The sequence below is a fragment of the Panthera uncia genome (genome assembly GCF_023721935.1).
Source record: "Panthera uncia isolate 11264 chromosome C1 unlocalized genomic scaffold, Puncia_PCG_1.0 HiC_scaffold_4, whole genome shotgun sequence".
In the NCBI taxonomy this organism is placed as follows: domain Eukaryota; kingdom Metazoa; phylum Chordata; class Mammalia; order Carnivora; family Felidae; genus Panthera; species Panthera uncia.
The window spans coordinates 76,819,914-76,841,472 of NW_026057585.1; the positions used below are offsets into that span (position 1 = coordinate 76,819,914).

The 21,559-nt window shown below is 55.2% G+C and overlaps 2 protein-coding genes across 2 annotated transcripts in view; both read left to right on the forward strand.

Annotated features, from left to right (window-relative positions):
- The window catches only part of CSF3R (colony stimulating factor 3 receptor), a 475,591-nt gene that overhangs the window by 177,921 nt on the left and 276,111 nt on the right, over positions 1 to 21,559 (forward strand). The gene's annotated exons all lie outside the window — the stretch shown is intronic.
- The window catches only part of GRIK3 (glutamate ionotropic receptor kainate type subunit 3), a 185,856-nt gene that overhangs the window by 159,981 nt on the left and 4,316 nt on the right, over positions 1 to 21,559 (forward strand). Inside the window, exons 6-9 of the mRNA XM_049617484.1 lie at positions 7,016 to 7,189; positions 7,778 to 7,921; positions 13,174 to 13,281; positions 16,619 to 16,732. Coding sequence (XP_049473441.1) covers positions 7,016 to 7,189; positions 7,778 to 7,921; positions 13,174 to 13,281; positions 16,619 to 16,732 — 540 coding nt within the window. The remainder of the gene's footprint in view (positions 1 to 7,015; positions 7,190 to 7,777; positions 7,922 to 13,173; positions 13,282 to 16,618; positions 16,733 to 21,559) is intronic.

A 21,559-nucleotide genomic window follows, 5' to 3' on the forward strand; every position in this document is an offset into this window, starting at 1 on the left:
CAAGACCCTTGTCATAGCCACGGTGAAGACCGTGGACTCTGGGGCCAGCCTGCCTGACTTAGAAGTCGAGATTCTTCCGCTTCCCTGAGCAAGTTACTTCACCTCTCTGTGCCTCATTTTCCCATCCACAAAACGGCCACAGCAACCGCATCACCTCATGGCATTGTTACGCAGAGCATTGAGTATGTTGAGTGCCCGATGTTTAATTAAGTACTACAGAAGTGTTAAATTGCTCGTGTTTTCTCTGTATTCAGCATCGCCCATCTCATGCAAAATTCAGAACAACTCTCCAAGGGAGGAACGATGTCCCGATTTTACAGGAGAGTAGAAACCAAGGCTCAGAGCGGCCACTCGCGAGAAAGGGAGCGGAGCCTGGATCTTTACCAGCTGGGGGCTGTCTAGCTCCAAAGGTCCCTGTGGAGACCTGTCGCCCTGAAAACCCGCACAACGTCATGGCTGGCCTCCCCTGGCCGCACACGGCAGCCATGGTCCAGGCACGGTGGTCGACACTAACGAGGGGAAATGGAGCCTCCACAAATCCCAGCCTTGCCCACACCTCACAGGTTCCAAAGCCCTTTCTCCACATTGCTGGTTTTCCTCTTTCCACGGCAGAGTTTTTGCTCCCCGTCGATGGATGGGCAAACCTGGGACCGGAGAGGTTGAGTGGCTTGCCCAGAGTCTCACAGTGGATCGGTGGTGGAGGCCGTGGCTCCTGACTTCCGGTCTGGTGCACGGTCTCTCCAGCCCACTGCCCGTGCTCCCCGGGCCTCTCTGAGGAGCAGGGAGAGTCGATCTTTCCAGGGAGGAACCCTGCCGTACAAAGAGTTCTGCAATTTGCAGCCGAGTAGGTGCGCGCGCGTGTATCAGGGGCTCTAACCAGCGTGTCTCCCGACTGCCCCCGGCCGCCTGCCTGCCAGGGCATCAGCCGTGTCCCTCGGGTCCCTCCGCTCCAGCCCACGTCCTGCTTCAGCTCCGGCTCCAGCCCCAGGATCCTCCTCCCGGCCCCGCTGGCTTCAGGGTCGGCCTCGTGATTCCGCCTCTTTGCTGCCCATTGGTCAGTCGAGGCTGTATCGGGGAGGGCAGTGGCATTTGCCATTTCTCTCCTTCCCCTTAGCAAACCCACGTCACCAACTCCTCGCCTCTAAAAAATTCTCCAAACTCGCTTCTTTCACGCAGAAGACATTTTAATTACCCCAGCGGCCAGTATCTGCGCCAGCCAGCTTTGAGCCATTCCCAGATAACCCCGCGTTAATCAGCCCCAGCTGAGCCCCTGGTACATGTCATGTGTAGGTAAAAGCCTGGAGGTGGAAGAAGAATTATAATAAATTAATAGATAAGCAATCACAATTAATGCCACTTCCCGGCAATAACAGTTATATCATGGGAAAGATATTTTCATCTGTCATTCCTTAAGGCAATGTTTTCCGAGCTTCAGCTTCTACCCAGTCAGACCCATGGGGTGCTAATGAATTAGTCTATTATGTTATGCTGAATGTTTCTAAAAGGTCCCTCGTCGACACTGAATTCGGCGTGTCAACATTTGGCATCGAGAACAGCAACTTTTTGCCAAGCGGCAAGGTTGCGCTCGGTTCGCCGTGCGTGGCACCTGGGGTCTCGGCGAGGGGCAGTTTGGACCAAAAATCGGAGCCGGACAAAGAGGCCTGTTCAGCAGCGCCCTGTCGTCACTGCCCTCGCGTCACAGGAGCGGGGACATTTGGTGCCAGGGGTCCTACCACACTTTGTACCCCGGGCTCAGGGTGACAGGGAGGGAGGTGACCCCAGCAGTGACCCCAGCTTGCTCCCTCCCAGGCTCAGAGTGTCAGCAGACCACATGCTACATCTTGTAGACTTGGAAGGCCCGATGCCACCAGCATCCAGGCCCCCACAGGGCCAGAGATGCCCCCTTCCCCCTGAGTCACGGAGGCCCTAAGCTGATGCTTTGGCAATCCTTCAGGCCTTCGATATGAGGTTAGCGCTACGTCAGAGAGGAGGCTGTGCCTTGCCCCCACCAGCCTGTGCAGGGGCGGCGTGAGGAGGGCGCCCCCTGGGGGCAGAGCTCAGCTTCTCTCCCGGGGCCCCAGCAGTTCAGCTCTGGCCCCAAACTCCCTGTTCTCCACTCTGCAAAACAAAAGTGCTTCATCTTCCCTTACCTGCCTTCTTCAGAGGCGACTTGGGGAAGATCTCTTGATACTGAAGCAGTCTCCTTAAGGGTCTGTCCCTCCTCCCCAGGCAATTTGCCAAACTGCTCCTAACCTCCAGCGTCATTGAGAGCTCCCCCTGAGAGGTGGATGTGAAACACTAGTCTTGATCCCAGGCTCTTCCCAGTGCTGCTTGGGTGTCCAGAGAGCGGCTCAGCTGGCCGACCCTTCTTTCCACTTCGGGTGACAGACATAGACACTGATAGTTGTCATCAGAGGGGTGAAAGCCGAGAGGTCCCAGGGTAAGAGCGGAAGCACCCCTGACCCACTCTGTTGTGCATGTGTAAAGGAGTAGTCAGGGGAGGCTTCCTGGAAGAGGTGCCCCTTGAGTTGGATCTCAGAGAATAGCCCACCCAAGAGGGTTGAGAAGAGAGACATTCCAGCCAGAGGATAAGAACATGCACAAATGCCGGCACAGGGATGAGGAGATGTGTGATGGGGGCCAGCAAGGAAAGGAAAAGGGGAGCGAAAGTGGTTTGGCTCCTGAAACAAACATGGGAGGGGGTGGGAAGATAAGTGGGGCTGGCGGGGTGGAGAGCTTTGTAAACTAAAGAATTGCACTTTCTTCTGAGAAGGTAGTAAGGATCCATAAACACGGGAGTGAGGGGGGTGGATTGATCCATCAGAAAGACCCCTCTGTGTGCTGTGTGGACTGAGGGCTGGTCACAGGTCAGAGGGAGGGCTCGGGAGCTAGACTTCCTGGGTTTGACTGCACTGCTCCCCGGCGGTGAAACCTAACCTCTCTGTGCCTCAGTTCCTTCCTTTAAAATGGGGTGCCAACAACACCCTCCTTGTGTAAGGTGGAGATGCGAATTAAGTGGTGCCTGAGGTGTAAGATTGACAGGTGCTCATAGCTATTAGCTCGTCGTGATTGTTTCTCTATTGCCAAGATGGGTAAGGCGGGAAGGACCGGACTCCTGTCTGCCCCTCACCTCCCAACAACCAGGGGCCACACCCCAGACTGTCCATGGCTTATACGTGCCCCCCCACAAAAGCTCCAGAATCCATCCTGATGCATATTGTGTGTTTGGCAACCACCGGGGACAGCAAAGCCCGGGAATTTTTGAATAAGACAGACAAAAATGTACAACCAGCTCTCAGAGGGGAAGGGGGATGACCCTGGACTTGTAGTGCCTCTGATTTCCGTGGTGTGAATACTTCCACTGTGGCTGGTATTAAGCTCCCAATGTGATGTCACTGGACCCGCACAGGGACAGGAGGAAGTGCGAACAGTTAGCTCCCACGGTCCCGTGGGAGCCAGCCCCAACTCACCACTGAAACGGCCCCGGGTCCGAATTCTGCTCTGCCCTGTAGGAGCTTCGTGACCGCAGGTGAGTCGCCTGATGCCCCTGACCCTGCTTCCTCATCTGTAAAAGGAGAAGATGATTAAACAGCTACTTCGCAGGGGGTCACTGAGATGGGACAATGTCTTCCACATCAGGGCTGAGCGCGGTGCCCACCCTGGGCTCCCCACTGAGACTGGGGCAGGCACCCTCTGGCCAGCCCAGCGAGACCCCCTCGTCTGCTGAAGACCCAGCTTCGTGCTCCCACCCGACCCCTTCTCCGTCCCAAGTCCTGGCCGAGAATCAGCACCCTATTTGTTTGGGCAAGGCTAGGACTGGCTTTTCTTGCTCGGTTCAAGTCTGTGCCAAACCTCCCCGCTACTCCCTACTCCTTAAGCCTTCAAAGGGGAAGCCAACAGAGTGCACCCCAGAAGAAGCCCATTCTGGGGGTGCAGCGGGAGCAGCAGGAGTTTAGCATCAATCAGGGACATCTGGGAGACAGGAGGACGCCAGCACCACGTGGATAACCTGCTCCGTGGGCTCATTGTTCCTCGAGCCACCACTGAGTTAACCGAAGCTTGGACTGTGACGGGCTGGGGTGTTATTCCCGATGGCTGTGGCCATGCAGAGAAAAGTACAGCCCACGGGGTGCCCTGCCGCTCTCCCAGCACAGGATGGAGGGTCTGAGTCGAGGGACCCAGGAAAGAGGATGGACCGGGGTCCAGGACAGAAGGCGGCTTGATGAGGGCAGAGCATGGAAAAGGACAGGCAGTTGGCCAGGAGGACCTTAGGACGCAGTTTCTCCACTAGTAGGAAGGGGCCACTCTAGAGGATCATAGTGTGTTACATTTTCAAAAAGTAAAAGAATGACTCACGCAAATACAGGGTAAACACGTATCAAAGATGGATTCCGTTCATTAACAAGGGAACCGGTAGGATGGCAACACTGTCTCCAAGAGCTTTTGAGGGATTGAGTTTTTATTTGGAGGGGAAAACACAGAGTAAGACGGCTCAGTGAATTAATGTCCTACAGGGCAATAAACCACAACATTGGGGTTTATCTTTCCAGTTGGCAAAGATCTCCAAGTTAGCCTTGAGTCTGGGCCTTTAATCAGTAGCTGAGAGTGAAGTCAGGCCCAGGTGCGTTCTCCCAGAGCATCACAGAATCCAGGACGGGCCTGGTCAGCGATGCTTCCCTACGACATTCCCTACGACATTCCCTTCCGCCTTATTTCCAAGTTTGGGAAGTTTTGCTTAACAGGATAGAACTCTGCTCTGCTCCTCCAGCTACCACCTGCCACCTCCCTGCCCCTGCCACCTGCCACTTTTTCTTAATGCCTGGCTTGCCCCCCTTCCCCCACCCCCGCCAACCCCTCTGCCTCCTCGCCTCACCGGCCCACCTTGCCACAGAGCCGGAGTGCAGGGAGGGGCCGGAGCTGGGCCGCTCCAGGCATTGAGGCTTGTCTTCCTGGCCCTTCGGCCAGGGCCTACCCATTGCACCAGACCGGATGTGGCCTGGCCACGGACAGACGGGCTGACTGTCGGCCAGCTGCTCCTAGGAGGCGAAGGGTGAGAGGCCTGGCTTGTGACATAGGCAAGGGTGAGACGCCTGGCTTGTGAGAAGAAGGCAGAGGTATTTCTTGAGTCCCAAGCAGAAAGACTCTTCTTTTTTATTGAATTCTAACTGACCTACGATATTATGTTCATTTCAGGGGTACAAAATAGCAATTCAATATTTTTATACATTACAAAACGGTCCCCACAGTAGGTTTGGTGACCGTCTGTCACCATACCAAGTCATGACCGTATAACTGACTGCGTTCTCCGTGCTGCACATTACGTCCCCGTGACTTACTTATTTTATAGCTGGAAGTTCGTACCTCTCAATCCCCTTGACCTATTTTGCCCATCCCCCCACCCCCACCCCTCTCCCCTTCTGGCATCCACCAGTTTGTTCTCTGTGTCTGTGCGTTTGTTTTGTTTTGCTTTTTAGATTCCACACGTAAGTGACATCATACGGTATCTGTCTTTCTCTGTTTGACTTGCTTCACTTAGCATAATGCCCTCTAGGTCCAGACACGTTGTTACAAATGGCGGGATTTTGTCTTTTTGTTTGTTTGTTTTTTTATGGCTGACTTACATTCCTCTGTGTGTAGACACCATCTTCTTTATCCGTTCAGCTGTCGATGGACACGTAGGTTGCTTCCACATCCTGGCTACTATAAGTCATGCTGGAGTGAACACAGGAGTGCACGTATGTTTTCAAATTAGGTTTTTTGTTTGCTTCAGATAAATGCCCAGAAGTGGAACCCCTGGATCATAGAGTAGTTCTGGTTGTAATTTTTTGAGGAGACTCCATACTGTTTTCCACAGTGGCTGCACCTGTTTGCATTCCCACCAACAGTGCACGAGGGTTCCTTTCTCTCTGCGTCCTCGCCAACGCTTGTGGTTCCTTATTTTTTTGGTTCTAGCCATTCTGACAGGTGCCAGGTGAGGGCTTGCGGTGGTTTTCATTTGCATTTCCCTGATGATGAGTGATGCTGAGCACCCTTGCATGTGTCTGTTGGCCATCTGGATGTCTTCTTTAGAAAAATGTGTTTTCAGGTTCACTGCCCATTTTTAATCTGGTTTTGGCTTTTGGTGGTGGTATTGTTACTGAGTTGTAGGAGTTCTTTATATATCTCGGGTATCAACGCCTTGTCAGATATATAGTTTGCAAGTACTTCTCCGGCTCAGTGTTTTCATTTTGTTGATGGTTTCCTTCACTGTGCAAAAGCTAGAAAGGACTAGTCTATTTTTTATTATTTTTTTAATTAACATTTATTCATTTTTGAGAGTGAGAGAGACAGAGTATGAGCAGGGGCGGGGCAGAGAGAGAGGGAGGCACAGAATCTGAAGCAGGCTCCAGGCTCTGAGCTGTCAGCACAGAACCTGACGCGGGGCTTGAACTCACGGACCGCGAGATCGTGACCTGAGCTGAAGTCGGATGCTTAACCGACTGAGTCACCCAGGCACCTCTAGAAAGGACTGTTTTCAACTAGTCTTTTGGGGGCAGATAAAATAATTCCCTTGGGCTTCCCTCTGGATAACTTGGAGATGCCCAGACCCAGTGCTCTTTGTGCTCCCAAAGTGGGCTCCCCCATCGTTGGGAATGACCATGATGGCCTTTACCAAGCTCCTGTGATGTTCTGGGCTGGGCCTTTATGTGACCTGTTGCACCGGGTCCTATAAAAGCGCCACAGTCCCCATTCCGTAGATGAAGAAATTGGTTGAGCCGCCTGCCAGAGGTCCGGCCGTGAGTATGTGAGGTCGGCCAGCAGGCAGAGGGTGTTCCGGTCAATTCCACATCAGTGCTCCTGCAGGTGCTCTGTCACCGTCACCGTCACCGTTGAGCCTCCCCCCTGCAGAGCAGGGCTCTGCTGGGAGATGCAGCCTTGGGCGGTGGGGCTCTGAGTGTGGGATGGTGGGGGGGGGGGGGGGGGGTGGAGCTTACAGCAGCCACACCGTTATTTACTCGAACCTCTCTCCGTCAAGGATCTATATGCATTAGACCTGGAGCCCTACCGCTACTCAGGGGTGAACCTGACAGGGTTCCGGATCCTCAACGTGGACAACCCCCATGTCTCGGCCATCGTGGAGAAGTGGTCCATGGAGAGGCTGCAGGCGGCTCCCCGGGCAGAGTCCGGCCTGTTGGACGGAGTGATGATGGTATTCCAGCCAGGCGGGTCAGATCCGGGGTCTCCCCTTTCCCTGTCCTTCTCTCTCCTTTCCCTCTTCTATCTTTTCTTCCTTCCTCCCATCCTTCTTCCCTTCCCTCCATCCTCCCTATCTCTTCTCCCTCCCACCACTTCCCTTCCTCAGACCTTAGACTAGGCTCTGGGAACACAAAGGAATCAGACACAGTCCCACACCAAAGGTGGTAGTGGAGGCTTGTAAACGGATTGTTTCGGAGCGCGGGGATAAGGACCCTCGGCTGTGACCAGCCGAAGGCTGGGGAGCGGGAAGGGAGAAGGTGTGGGCAGGGCCTAGGGGAGCAGCAGGAGCGGTGGGATGGGGTGAGAGGGCCTAGAGGGAGAAGGTCTGAGCTGCAGAGCGTGGGAGTTGAGTGTCTGTGGAACAGCAGGGACACCCAAGTCTGGCCTTCGCTGGGGGCGTGGACGGGGTCACCGTGGGCCTTTCCCTCACCCGGACCCCTCGTGTCTGGCGAGGGAGGGGAAAAGGGACAGAGCAGATTGGGCCGAGGACTCTCGGGGCTTGGGATCTGCTCTCAGGCAGGCCCCGGGCCCTCCCCTGCAGACTGACGCGGCCTTACTGTATGACGCCGTCCACATCGTGTCCGTGTGCTACCAGCGGGCACCCCAGATGACCGTGAACTCCCTGCAGTGCCATCGGCACAAGGCCTGGCGCTTTGGCGGCCGCTTCATGAACTTCATCAAGGAGGTGAGTGTTCCCCTGCACCTCCCCCAGCCAGGGCCTCCCCCCACTGCCCCTGGGGATCAGCATGGGGTCAGCAGAGCTGCAGAGCAAAGGCCCGGGTGTGGGAATCAGGCAGAACCCATTTCCAGTCCGCACAAACCCGGCCTCAGTGCTTCTCCTCTCTGAGCCTCAGTTTCCTTGGGGGGAAAATGGGCCTGACGGGCTCGTTCTTACAGGGGGATTGAGAGGCAAAGGCCCTGGCGTGTAGGAGGTTCTCCGTGGGCGGTCAGCACGGTCAGCAGGACCTGCGTTGGCTTTCTGATGCAAGACATGAGGGTCTCTGCCTCGGGCTGTGTGACCTTGGGCAAGCTAGAGAACCTTGCTGAGCCTTGATTGGCTCATCTGCAAAATGGGGTACGAAGCATGCCCAGTCACAAGGATGCTGTGAAGTGGAGATGAGACCCCGTGTGGAAAGGGCTCAGGGCGGTGCCAGGGCAGAGGAGGCTGGGTAGATCATAATCAGCCATCCAAACTCCTCTTTGTGTCGTGGGCCCTCTGGGACTCTGCTCTCCTGGCATCACAGCGGCTGTGAAGAAGTCCCATCCGTGGGGCTGATTCAGAGGAACCAGAGAGCAGAAATCCATCCTGCTATTCAGATGACCATTGAAACACGTAGTGCCAACGGATAATTTCGAAGGACTCTCCGTCACCATTGTCCTTGTAAGCTGTGGGTGGCAGTTTACCATTCCCATTTTACAGGCGGGGGAAGCTAAGGCCGGGGCCAGGCATCCTGGCTGCATCACGATTAGCTGTGTGCCTTCGGGTGAGAGGATTAACGTTCTGATTCTCAGTTTCCTGGACTGTAAAATGGGCATTAAGAGTCCTTACCTCCGTGTTGTTTAGAAGACCGTGTGAAACTGGACGCAAAGCATCTAGCCCAGGACGTGGGCAGAGGCAAATCCCAGTAACTGGTGGAGGAAGACCGCTTGGGGACGAGATCCGGGCAGGGTTATCCTGGGTCAGAGGGAGTGACCACGTCGAGGCAGCACGGAGTGTGGCGGGGGGAAGCCCTCCAGGAGGGCTGTGTAGACGATCTCTTTGTAGCAATCACAGTGGACCAGAAATGAGGCAGGCTGCCTTGAGCGCTCATTCATTTATTCAGCAGCTGATTGTGGTGGGCCCGCTGGGTGCCAGGCGCAGAACCCTGCACTGGGATCCAGTGGGGCTGAGACAGACAAGCCCCCGCATTCCCAGAGCTCCCAGCCTAGGGAGGGGGCAGACACGAAGCAAGCCCTTGCATTCAGGAAAGTAATCCCACGTGCAAAGGAAGGCAGCTCCAGGAGGGCCAGTAACAGACCCACCACCTTATTCTCAGTGGACAGTTAGCTTTCCCCCAAGTCCCGAGGTCACCACCACCACTTGGGAACAGCGCTAAAAGGAATGGGGACGGGACATGGGCTGTAGTTTGATGCACATGCCTGTGGAGTTGTCTCTGCCTCTCCCAGCTGTGTGCCTTCACGCATGGTCCTAGATGTCCCCAAGTGTCCGTTTCCTCTCTTGGCAGATGTCACCCCACCATCATGGTGAGGGAGGCACGAAGTCCTTGGGACCAGCTCCCTCATGCCTCGAAGGGGGTCCATCCAGTGTCGGATATTTTGGTATAAGAAGACCATGATGGTCCCTTCTCATCCAGCCCCTCAAAACTGCAGAGGAAGTCTGATTGTCCAGCCCTGAGCAGGCCTGCTTGGCCTGAGCGATCACCGGCTTGTTCTCGGGGAACTCTGAGACCCGACTCTCAGCCCCCTGTGCCTCCTTCCTTGGCAGGCCTCCGACGGAGCGGTCAGAGGCCAGCGTGAGGGGGTCGGTGACCCGAGCCACGACCCTGGGACCCTTACGAGCCAAGCAAAAGTGGCTTTGAAGCTTAACCACTTTTTAGCTGTGTGACCTTAGACAAGCTACTGAATGTCTCTGTGCCTCAGCTCTGTCTCTGTATCCTGGAGATTTTCCTAGGGTTGTTGCAGGATGAGGTGGGTGATGGTGTGGGTGAAGCACTCAGGACAGAGCGTGGCAAGAGCAGATGCTGAACAGATTGGCTGCAGTTACTGTCCTCACAACTGCCATGACTATGGGTTCTTCTCCATGCTGGGTTTCCAGCTCACGAGGATCTCTGGGCCACATAGCTTCGGGGACCTCCACCCTGTCTACCCCTCACCCGTTGGAATTTTTGAGGCTCAGTGACAAAACCCTACAGGGAGCAGATTCGTCACCACCCGCCCCGTAGAAAGGGGCCCCTTCTCCCTCCTGGGGCTGACTGGCCCACACCGGTGTACTTCCTGTTTCCTGGCCGCTGCCCCAGTGAGTGGCCCTCACCACTCACACCCTTACAGAGCCCTTTCAGAAACACGTTTGTGCCACCTGCATTTGAGGGCGGTGGAGATGGAGGCCCCGAGCAGCCGCGTGGCTGGCCCACAGTGCCACCTCTGCCCGGGACCGGGACCCCAGTGCCCTGCCTGAGCCCAGCACAAGTCTTCCCTCAGACCGTTTCCAAGTTGCCCGTCTCCTTCTCTGACTGCGTGACAGTAAATCATTTTAAAGACTTGGCATTTCCGAGAGGAGCTGGAAAATACCAGGCCGGAGTTCAGAGCGTGTGAAGCATCTTTCATTTAGTGAGTCTTGAGCGGTGGCTGGAAGGGGCGGGCAGGCCGGGAAATGTCACGGGGAGGAGCTGCCAGTGGCTCCTTGCCCTGGCCCTGCCCACCCGCCCACAGACAGTCCGTGCCCCCCTGCTGGCATTTAATTCCTCCAGAGCTGACAAGGAGGAAGCTTCTTCCGCTCCGCTCCGAGTGCAGGTTGAAGGCACCTGCTGTGATTTCCCCTGGGGGCCAGGAGATAGCCTGAGGGTGCAGAGGAGGGGGGAGCCAGCCAGCCGGAGGGGAGCTGAGCCTCCCTGTGAAGTTATAAACAGTGGTCTTCACCTTGTCTGATCTTTTAGTCTCTGTCCCCAACCCCGTTTCCAGCCCCCCAGGCTCTGTAAGCCTCCCCCACTGAACTTGGGCATGGTGACCCCACACTCTTCAACTCTGTTCCTGCAGACCCGGATTCTGTCCTGCACCACCATCCCGTGCAGCTTTCTATAGCTCAGCCCCTCTTTGAGCCTCTGTGTCTATGATCCTAAAATGGGGGCGACAGTGACACCCACCTGGCAGGATTGTGATGAGACAAAGCACATTCAGGAAAGGGGGTTAGTTAGCCCTCTATGACAGGATTTCTACTGAGGCCTCAGGCCCTGGCCCAAGCCCCCAGCCTTCCTCCCAGCTAAGCACCAGCCCTATAATCCAAGGGAGAAATAATACCGTATAGCACTTAGCTGGGATCGTAGATGGCAGGCACTGTGCTAAGCACTTTATACATCTTTTTGAACACCTGTGAAATAGATCATTTTCCCCTTGCTGAAGCTCAGAGAGGTTGGATCACTTGTGCAAAGCCCGCATTCTGTCCAACTTGTCTTAGAGCTTCCCGGACCCCTTCCAAGCCCCGCCCCTCTGCCTCGGTCGGTCTACCGGCTGGCTCATCTGCACACTTACCTTGGGGCCTTAGAGCTGCCCAAATGCTTGGAGAGCCCACGGGTTTTATTTTGGATTCCTGGGATCCATGGTCCCGTGAACTTGGGTGTCCAGTTCTGAGTGCCAGTGTGTGCGCCAGGGACATTCAGCCAGGGAGAGGCCCTGGGGCCATTTTCAGAGCCTGCAGGGGGTCATGACCCCAGTGTGGTTGGGAACCACCTTGGCAAAGCAAACATTTCCGTAATCAGACCTTCCCCCGCCCCCATGTTCTCTGGCACCTCCTTCCCCAGCCTCCTCCAGCCCAGTGGACTGTGTGAGCTCCAGATTTCCTCCCCCACCTCCAGCCTGCAGCCTCCCTTGGTTCCCAGGACCTCCAGGATGGATGGGTTTGTTCTCCCAGACACAGAAAGCCCGTTGGTATTGGGGCGTTTAGGCGTGTGCTGGCTGCCTCTTACCTCCTTGGAGAAGGGAGAGAAAGGATGGGGCTCCAGCCTGAGGGGTGGGGCCCTGGGACCCCAGCTGCAGCGCGGAGTTCTGACCCCCTCTGGGAGCTTGGGTGATGCGCCTGGCCCTCCTGGCCTGCTTCCTGGTCTGTAAAATAGGAATCGTGACCTCACCTGGCCCACCTGCAGGGCTGCTGTGGAGGTTACATGCTCTGAGCGGTGTGAAGTACTTTGCAGGGATGCATTGGGTCCACAGGAAAGGTATTTTCTAGAACGGAGTCAGCAAACCTTTCCTGCAAAGGGCTGGATAGTAAATATTTGGGCTTTGTGGGCCAGATGGTCTCTTTGTAACTATCCAGGCCTGAGGCAGCGGCTCCAAAGCGGCCAAAGACAATAAGTAAATACATGGGTGTGGCTGTGTTCTAATCAACTCTTTACAAAAACAGGCCACAGGCCTATGGGGCACCAGCTGTAGCTTGCTCACCCCTGATCTAGAAGAGTGGGACTTTCTCAGCTTGGGTCCTGCATGTTCTCTGCATCTCTCTCTGTGTTAACGATGTTAATGACAATACACAGAAGTGACCATGAGCTCAAGGGCTCGGGTGGTACCACGCACTGTCCTAAGTATTTTATGGGCTTTATCTCCATTCACCCCCCGTGGCGTTTTGGTACAATTATGAATCCTGTTTTGTAGATGAGGAAACTGAGGCAGAGAGGTGACCTAGAATTCCTAAGTTTGCACAGCTGACTGCGGTTGGACCCGGCATTCTGACCCCAGAGTTCTTAACCTTGACGTTCGTGGAGCTGGGGCCGGGGGCGGTGGGGGTGACTTCTCGGTCTCCTCCTGCTCTACTCCAAGCCTCTGGTCTTACCGCCAGGGCTGGCTCGGCCCCTTGGCTTTTCCACCTCTGGGTAGGTGTCACCTGCCCCAAGCCGCCTGCCTGCCTCTTCCTTGCCCCTCTCTGGGGACCTGACACGGGCTTCCCCTCCTCTTTGGCTTCAAGGCGGGGGCTCATTTGAGTGCGTCTGAGATCGATGTTGTACACGAGAAGGTGCAAATGTAAAGCTGGCTAAAGAGCATAATAGAATTTATGGAAATCGCTGGCTCGCACCACAGCCCGAGCAATGATGGAGGTGATTATTAATTAATCATGGTCTTGGGGGAACAGTATCAGTGCAAAGAGTAATTAAAATGAAGCATTGTACAGTTGTACCGAATGATGATTTATGAGCCCGAGGAATTGCCGCTCTGCCCTCTCCCTTCCGGCAGGCTCAATGGGAAGGATTAACTGGACGGATTGTTTTCAACAAAACCAGTGGCTTACGGACGGATTTTGATCTGGACATCATCAGCCTGAAGGAGGACGGCCTGGAGAAGGTGTGTGGGCTCAGGAGAGGGAGGGGACAAGACCTTGGGGGCTCGACATGACCTGGCATGGCCTGTGCCCTGGCCCTTCGGAGAACATGGAGGCCTGGTCAGACTGGAAGGGTACAGAACCCAGTGGCCTGGCCGTGGCAGACACCCAGGCTATCGCCCGGTGAGCAAGGGCCACCAGGGATGCTTAACTGGAAAAAGTCATGAAAGGCTGGGGCGGGGGCGGCGCGCAGAGGGACAGACCCGACTTTGGGTAACAGAAACTCTAACCACCAGGGGGTGGCTGCCTGGGGAGTAGTGAGCTCACTGTCACTGGAGGCATTTAAGCAAAGATTAAGCAATATGATTGCTTGTCTGGGAAATGCAGTTGGTTCTTATCCTTAGAGAGAAGTTGAAGCGCATGAATTCTGATCTCACTCTTGGTTTCTAATTTTTTTTTTTTTTCAACGTTTTTTATTTTTTTATTTTTGGGACAGAGAGAGACAGAGCATGAACGGGGGAGGGGCAGAGAGAGAGGGAGACACAGAATCGGAAACAGGCTCCAGGCTCCGAGCCATCAGCCCAGAGCCTGACGCGGGGCTCGAACTCACGGACCGCGAGATCGTGACCTGGCTGAAGTCGGACGCTTAACCGACTGCGCCACCCAGGCGCCCCTCACTCTTGGTTTCTAAGGTCTCAATGATTTCAGGGGGTTTTGATGAGAAAGCAAGCCCTTCTGGGGCCTCCATCTGGCTACCATCAGACGTTTGTAAATGAGGCCAATTCTCCCTGGGAGCCTTCTGCATATTCTGTCCAGTCAGGCTGCTGGCCTGGGGAGGAGATTCAACATTAGCCCTAATTCTCCGAATTCCTGGGACCTCAGGACCCAGGGGGTCAGCCACACCCTCTCCCACCAGCCTGGGAGTGGGGTGAACAAAAACCTGGAAGTTGGGGAGGGGCCAGCTTGGATGCCTCTGAGACTTCAGGATGGCTAGATTCCTCTCCTCTCCACCCCTGTCTGCCATTGATCAGGACTCCCTCCCTTGGATTGTTTTAACACTCAGCCTTGGCCTCTCCACCTCCACCCCTGAGCCTGCAGCCATGCTCAGTGTATATACACACACACACACACACACACACACAGCTTCCCAAAGCACAGCATGGTCTCCCCCACCAGTGCCGAGTTAAGCTCCAGCCCCTGACTTGGACTTTTATGGCTCTCCGAGAAACAACACAACTTGCCTCTCCACGCCCAACCTCCACTGGCCCCAGAACATTCCCTGTGGTGCAGTCAAACCCACTCCCTCTGGCCCCTCCTTTGGCTGAGTGATGGCCCTGGCTGTGGAGGTGGCCTCTGTCTCCTGGGGTCGCTCCCTCAGGCACAGACGTGGCTCTGGCTGGGTTGCAACCTGTGGCCAAGTTTACTCCGCCCACTCCTGAGTGTCCCACAGACTAATGGGGGCTCCTGTGCAGGGGTGGCCAGGGAAACGCCACCTTTCCTCTGCATACAGCATCAGTCCCTTAGGCACAGGCGCTGTGGCCTCTGCTCCTAAGATCAGGGAGACCGGTTGGTCCAACCTACTCGCACCACAAGGTCTCGCCGGGCGGTATGCCAGCTCCTGTTTAAACTCCGGCAGTGCCTGGGGGTGGGAGGGGAGGGGGTGGACCTTCCTTCTCCAGCAGTATTGCTGCAGTGGTTTTCACTCAAGTGGCATCTCCTTTCTGCTCTCTCAACTGTCCATCTCTGGAGATGGCCTAAAATTCTAAGGATGGCAATTAGACCCACGTATGCCCGTGCGACCGGCTCCCATGCCCGCAGCAGACGCGAGTAATGGGATCATGAGAGCTCTTTCCATCTGAGCCTTCTATCACAGCATCCCTCTTCCAAGGACAGAGTGACGATAGCTAACACCCAAGAAAAGCCCTCCTACTATATACCCGGACAAAGGTTGACCTGCCTCCTCCAGAGGCTCCCGGTCACAGCCACAGGGAGTGGTGGGCAGACAGCCTGTAGAGGCTGGGTCCTCCTCCATCCTAAGTGTTCTCGCCTCCCCAGGACTCCCGGGATCTAGCCAGGCATGCAGTGGGAAGTCAGTAGGTGCTTTCTGGGGTGAGGGTTCCAGCTGCTCAGGAATCACTGGACAGATGTGTATGGGGCACCCGGGTGTACTGCTAGGGACCCCTCATGGGCTGGGCCCACTTTGAGGCGGTCTGCCTGTCTCTTCTCTTGGCTCTAGGGGGTCTGCGTGGACAGAAATCCTGCCTGGAGAGGGTGCTAAGTCCCCACACAGCCGCCCTGCCTCTTGTATCATCACTTCTGTTTGCTAAGCCGGGTCATAGCTGATCCAGCCAGCTCCAGCCGGTGGCTCTGGGAGGATTAAGGCAGAATTACCCAGGCATAATTACATGTCTGTCTGCTATCTGCTTTGCACAGCTCTCTTAATGGGATGTTTGCATTTGGCCTCTCTGTTTAATTGATTAAGTTTCCCGAGTGCCCCCCAGCTAGGCCAAGGACACAATGGGCATGCCAAAACCTTCCTTGAGGGAGGGGACCTGAAGGGGAGTCGGGGGAGCTGGGCAGAGTGGGACCTTCATGAGGCCCGAGGCAATGATTGGTAAACTTGATCTTCCCTGGCGTCCTCCAGCCTCAGGCCTGATAGCAACTAGGGCACCGTGGAGAGACAGATTATGCCACCTTGGCCAGGATATCCGCCAACTTTAGAAGTAAAACCACAAAGCAAACTGCCTTCAAACCCAGCAGCAACCAGGCCCGCAGTGAGGGCCCTCCGCTCTCTGGTCTGCCAAAGACCAGCTCCTGCCCAGCCTGCCTTCCTGCATGGGACACATCTCATCACCCATTAACCCAGTCCGAGAATGTTGGGTGAACATCCCCCTTGCTCCAGACCCTGTTCCGGGCTTTGGAGGGTGTCCTGGCCCCGGGAAGTGGCACCAGGGCAGAGACCCAGTGAGTGAGCAGCTGGGTGCCCCGCGTCTTCCCCAGGAGGAAGGAGGCCCACCAGGATCAGAGTGGCTCTGTCCTGGGGTAGGACTGGCCCTGACCCAGGACCCCTGATTTCTTAGTGTATCTGTTCCACCCCAGGCTGAGGTCCCTGGGCTGTTTTTACACTCCCCTTCTCCTCTGCATTTTCCCCTCCAGCCAGCAAGGGGGAGGTGATGGAATTCAAGAGACTCCACACCTTGGGCGCCTCCTCCAAGAAGAAGGGAGGCAAGAAGGTTGTCAGGAGTTAGCTCACAGCCTGTCAGCCGTGACGACAATGCTCACCAAGAATGGGAAGGAGATGATGGCCTTGTTGGCCGTCTGAGGACTCAGCCCCTTTTCTCCGTCTGTCTGTCCATCCAGGTTGGGGTGTGGAGTCCTGTGGAGGGGCTCAACATCACGGAGGTCGCCAAAGGCCGAGGCCCGAATGTCACCGACTCTCTGACGAACAGGTCCCTCATCGTCACCACCGTGCTGGTAAGAGCCTGCAGCCCTGTGGGAGGGACTGTGTGAGCCAGGGACGGGCTGAAGAGGCCCCTCCGTCGCCCCACCCAGCCCAGACCGGGCACCGCTCAGGGGGCTGCTGCGAGGCTGGAAGATGGGGGAGGTGGAAGCGCTGAGGGTCCCTCAGAAAGCCCTCGGCAGTTGGAGCACAGCAGCTCTGCTTGTGGCCACAGGCCAAAGAGCCCAGGGGGTGGCTTTCAGAGGCCTATTCCCAAAGGCAGAGGGGGCTGGTCCTCGTGCCCGTCTGAGAACTGCTTGGAAGCCGATCTTCGGAGACCTGTGTGTTTGCATTTATCCCCCTGCCCCCACCCACCCCTGAGCCCAAGCACGAACCACGAAGGGGTAGAAGGAAAGAGGTTAGCCTGCCCTCTGCACCAGGACTGAGGGTCCACCTCTTTACCTCAGTTCCCAAGGAAAAGGTCCTTCTCAGTGGTCCCCACAGCTCTGGTGGGTACTGTGGCCACACCCAGAGAGCCCAGTGGGTGCCGGGAGCCCACACACATGCCACGGTCCATGGTGTCCCATCCTGAGAGCTCTCCTCTGTGGCCACTCTACATGTCACCCTCCCTTCATTCACCAGGACTGAATAGCACCTCCTTCTTCTGACCCAAGGAGTGGCTCTTGGCATCTCCCAGGCTCTCTGCACCTTAGAGCTCAGGGTGGGCAGAAGGGCATACCCCCGCCACTGGCCTTTTGACTGGCCAGTGCTGTGCCCTCTCCACTGCACTGGCCCCTTCTGGAAGGCCTCCAGAGCATCCACAGACTCAGGGCCCACCCTTTCAGAGACACAGCACTGCTCTTGGGGACCCAAGCTGGGCCACACTGGGGACAGGATCACAGCCTGGTGGATCCTGACCAAAGACCTTTTGAGGACGATTCAGGGAGCTTCTCCTTATATTAAAGCACATACAATACGATACAATAAATACAATATGAAAAAAGCAAATCCTCTACAAAAAAGAGGGCTCAACCTGGTTTGAAGGGCTTAGATAAAATGAGGCTGCCCCAGGATGGAACCTGGGAGTGGGGCTGGGCACTGGACCTTCCATGATGCCAAGATGGGGTGGCCCCACCTGCTTCCCGTGGGAGGCAGCTGAGCCAGGCCCCGATGAACGGTCCTGTGTCCTCTCTCTAGTGTGATTCACCAGACGTATGCTTGGTGGACAAATGGTGGACACCCCCAGGCAGGAAGGGACATAGGAGTTCAGCCCCATTCTCCCAGTGAGCAGCAGACACGGGGACACCAGCAGCTTCTAGAGAGCAACTATAGCCTGTGGGTCTCACCTCCAGTCTTCAGGGTCATGACCGTTGACAGGATCCATGTTAAAGATGATGGAGTCCTAACCTTGGTTCTGGACCTACTGCCGACAGAGCCGGATCCAGGATGAGAGGGCTGGGGAGACACCTGCCGCGCAGGTTTGGGGATGAACCCCCCTGTCCCAGGCATCTTCCCCAACACCATACATCCTGCCTGCCTTTATTGATTAAATTGTTGTTAACTAAAAAAATATAAAAATCGGGGCGCCTGGGTGGCTCAGTGGGTTAAGCTTCCGACTTTGGCTCAGGTCATGATCTCACGGTCCGTGAGTTTGAGCCCTGCGTCGGGCTCTGTGCTGACCACTCAGAGCCTGGAGCCTGTTTCAGATTCTGTGTCTCCCTCTCTTTCTGCCCCTCCCCCGTTCATGCTCTGTCTCTCTCTGTCTCAAAAATAAATAAACGTTAAAAAAGAAATATTTTTTAAATATGAAAATCAGACTGCTGAGACCAGGAAGTCAAAAGATTTGATCAGGAATGAGGGAAAATTATATTAGATATATATATATGTATATATAAAAGATTAAAAAGAAACAAATAAAAAAGAACAACAAAGGTATTAAAGACAGATGAGCAATTGAAGGGATACTGATGGGAAGGAAAATAGAAAAGGAGAGAGTTGAAAGGGAACAAAATACAAAGGTTAAAAGGAAAATAATAATGAGAAAAATGAAAATAAGGAACCAGATGAAAAGGAAAGCCATCAGGAAAGACGAGAAATTAAAATAAATAATTAACGGCTCCAGCTAGACAAGGTAAAAAATGTAAAACCACATGTCAGAAAGCAAAAGGATACGAGTGTGACAAAGCTAAAATTTAAAAGGGGAAAAATAAAATAATAAAAAGGTGGTAAAAGATTAAAAACAGAACTGCATAAAATGTGAGATATAAATAAAACACTTTTCACAAGGCAAGATTAAAAACGGTAAAACCGGTGTGCTCTAAGAGATTGGGAAGAAGGGTGATTAAGTGAGCCGAGATGATTCAGCCACAAAACAATGCCCTCAAGTGAGCGACCAGCTAGAGGTAATCTACCAGCAGGATACAGGATACACACAACTTGAAAGACCACAGGCGTGAATTTTATTAAAATGGCAGCAGCCTGATTTCAAGGGCATAAGACACTTCCGCAAAGGTGCACAGGATTTGTCTACACCAGCAGAGGCAGGATCCAGCAGACATCCTAGGCCCTTCTCTGTCAGCACTCACAGCTTCTTGCAAAGCCCCCTACCTGATGCGCTCAGTCCCCTGCCGGAAGTTCCACCCGCAGGGTCGCACTGGCCTTCAGGCACCCCGGAAGATAGGGAAGGAGAGAAGCCCGTCTCGGCCCCTAGTCTGCACGCAGCTCCATTTGGCCCACCATCTGTCGTCTCAGGCAGACAGTAGCCCAGCAGCCGTTTGGGTCATGCAGTGTGACCAGGATGCCGGGGCAAGACTGTGATGGCTAAGAGCTCAAACCTTCCGGTGGCCCCGGGGTGGCTCAGTCGGTGGGCGTTAGACTGCGGCTCAGGTCACAGTCTCACAGCTAGTGAGTTCGAGCCCCGCATCGGGCTCTGTACTGACATCTCAGAGCCTGGATTCTGTGTCTCCCTCTCTCTCTGCCCCTCCCCTACTCACGCTCCGTCTGTCTCTCTCTCTCTCCTTCAAAAATAAATAAATGTTAAAAAAAAAAAAAAAGACCACAAACCTTCAGGTCTGAGCCCTGGCTTTACTGTTATCCAGCCGTGTGACGCTGGAAAACTGCCTAAACCGCTCCATGCCTCAGTTTCCCCACCTGAAAAAGAGAGATGGTGGTAACTGTGTCTACTCCATAGAGTTGAGAGGCAGAGTGATTCATGAAGATAAGTCAATAAATGAATAATTTATATTCTGTAATTTGTTGGTAATTAATACAAATACGTTAATACATATAAATGCATGCCAAATGGTAGCTGCTATTGTTACTAATTACTATTACCGATTCTACATCCGGTCCCCAGAGAGCGCAGGCTTAGTACAGTATGCAGAGTGTTGTAGAGAAAACCTCTGCTTCTGTCCCCAGCTGAGCCCTGAACTTCTCTGAAGACTGACCCCTGACCATGACCACAGAGGTTATCTCCAGCACAGGGTACCCTACAGACTTGGAACTTGCATCCAACAGCACCCCACCACTACCCACTGCTGACACTCAGCTGCCTGTCGCCTCCTTGTTCCCTGGCCGGCCCCTGGAGACCTTAGGGTTTGTGACCTTGACCTCCGGCGTCCCTCCTAGTTCTAGTCTCCTACCGATATGTCAGACTGCAGCTCCTGACCACCACCTTCTCATCCGCTCTGCCCAAGGTCTGAGCTCCTGGGCCTGACATCATGGTAATTCCCCACCCCTGGCCCCTATTGCCTTGACCTCTGACAAAGCTACCGACCTACCCGAAGGGCATGTCCCACCAACCATGTTAACCCCATCCTGCAGTATCAGATGCTCACATGGACTGGGGCGGGGGGCGGGGGGGGGGGGGGGACCCGTGATTGCTCTCTGCATCTCCACTGCCCCGAGCTCATGGACGGTAGGGTCTGCTTCTCCCTGTGGGTCAATGAGAGAAGCCCAGTCTTTCCTGGAGGAAGAGAAATGGCAGAGAGAGCCTGTGGAGTATCCCTGATGGGGACAGGGGATGATGTGGCACACGGCCTTTGCTCTAGTCTGCAAGGAAGTCTGGGGGTGGGGGGGCGGGGGTGCTCTCTTTGGGACAGCTACTCCAGTGGCGGAGGGTGGCCCAGCCCCAGCTGCTCTGGCTGAAAACCCAGCCCCCACCTCCACCCTGCTTGGCTGGTGAAAGCGGGGCCAGCACCTCCCGCTGAGAGCACTGATAGGTGGGGTGGGCCAGCCGGCCTGGAAGTGCGTTGTCCAGGCAACGGCACTTTGAGTGACAGGCGGGTACCGAGCATAGTTCAGGAGCATCCAACTACTTTCCCCTTAGAGAACAGGGCTGGACCCCTATTGAGACGGGTCTCTCTTCTTTCTTTTTCCTGGAATCTGGGTGTGGCAGAGGGGCCACAGCTCCCCGTGGGCTGCCCCTAAACCTGCCTCCTCTCCTCCCCTAGCCCGGAACCTGGAGTTAGGTGCAAAGCGTGGCTCAACCTGGACACACAGATGAACAGAGCCCTGACTCCACTCCCCCCACCCACCCCCAGCCCCTCCAAGCTGCAGATGGCCTTTCCCGTGCCTGAGGTCAAAACTGCAGCAGCAAGAGCCTGGAAGCCTGCCCTCACCCGCCCCCTCCCGCCCCCTCCTTGCCTGGCCCCGGCTTCTGCTCTGGTTCTGCTCTTGCAAGGGCTCCTGAAAAATTCATCCGCCCCAACCTCAGCTCACACATGGAGAAGACGCACCTGACTCACTCCTGGGGGCCCTGCCTTTGAAGGTTCAGGGTTCTCTGGGCTGCTGAAGGAAGCAGCGGTGTTGACGTGCCTGTGGGTACGTGTGTGGGTGTGGGACTGGACCAGCTACACCCGGGT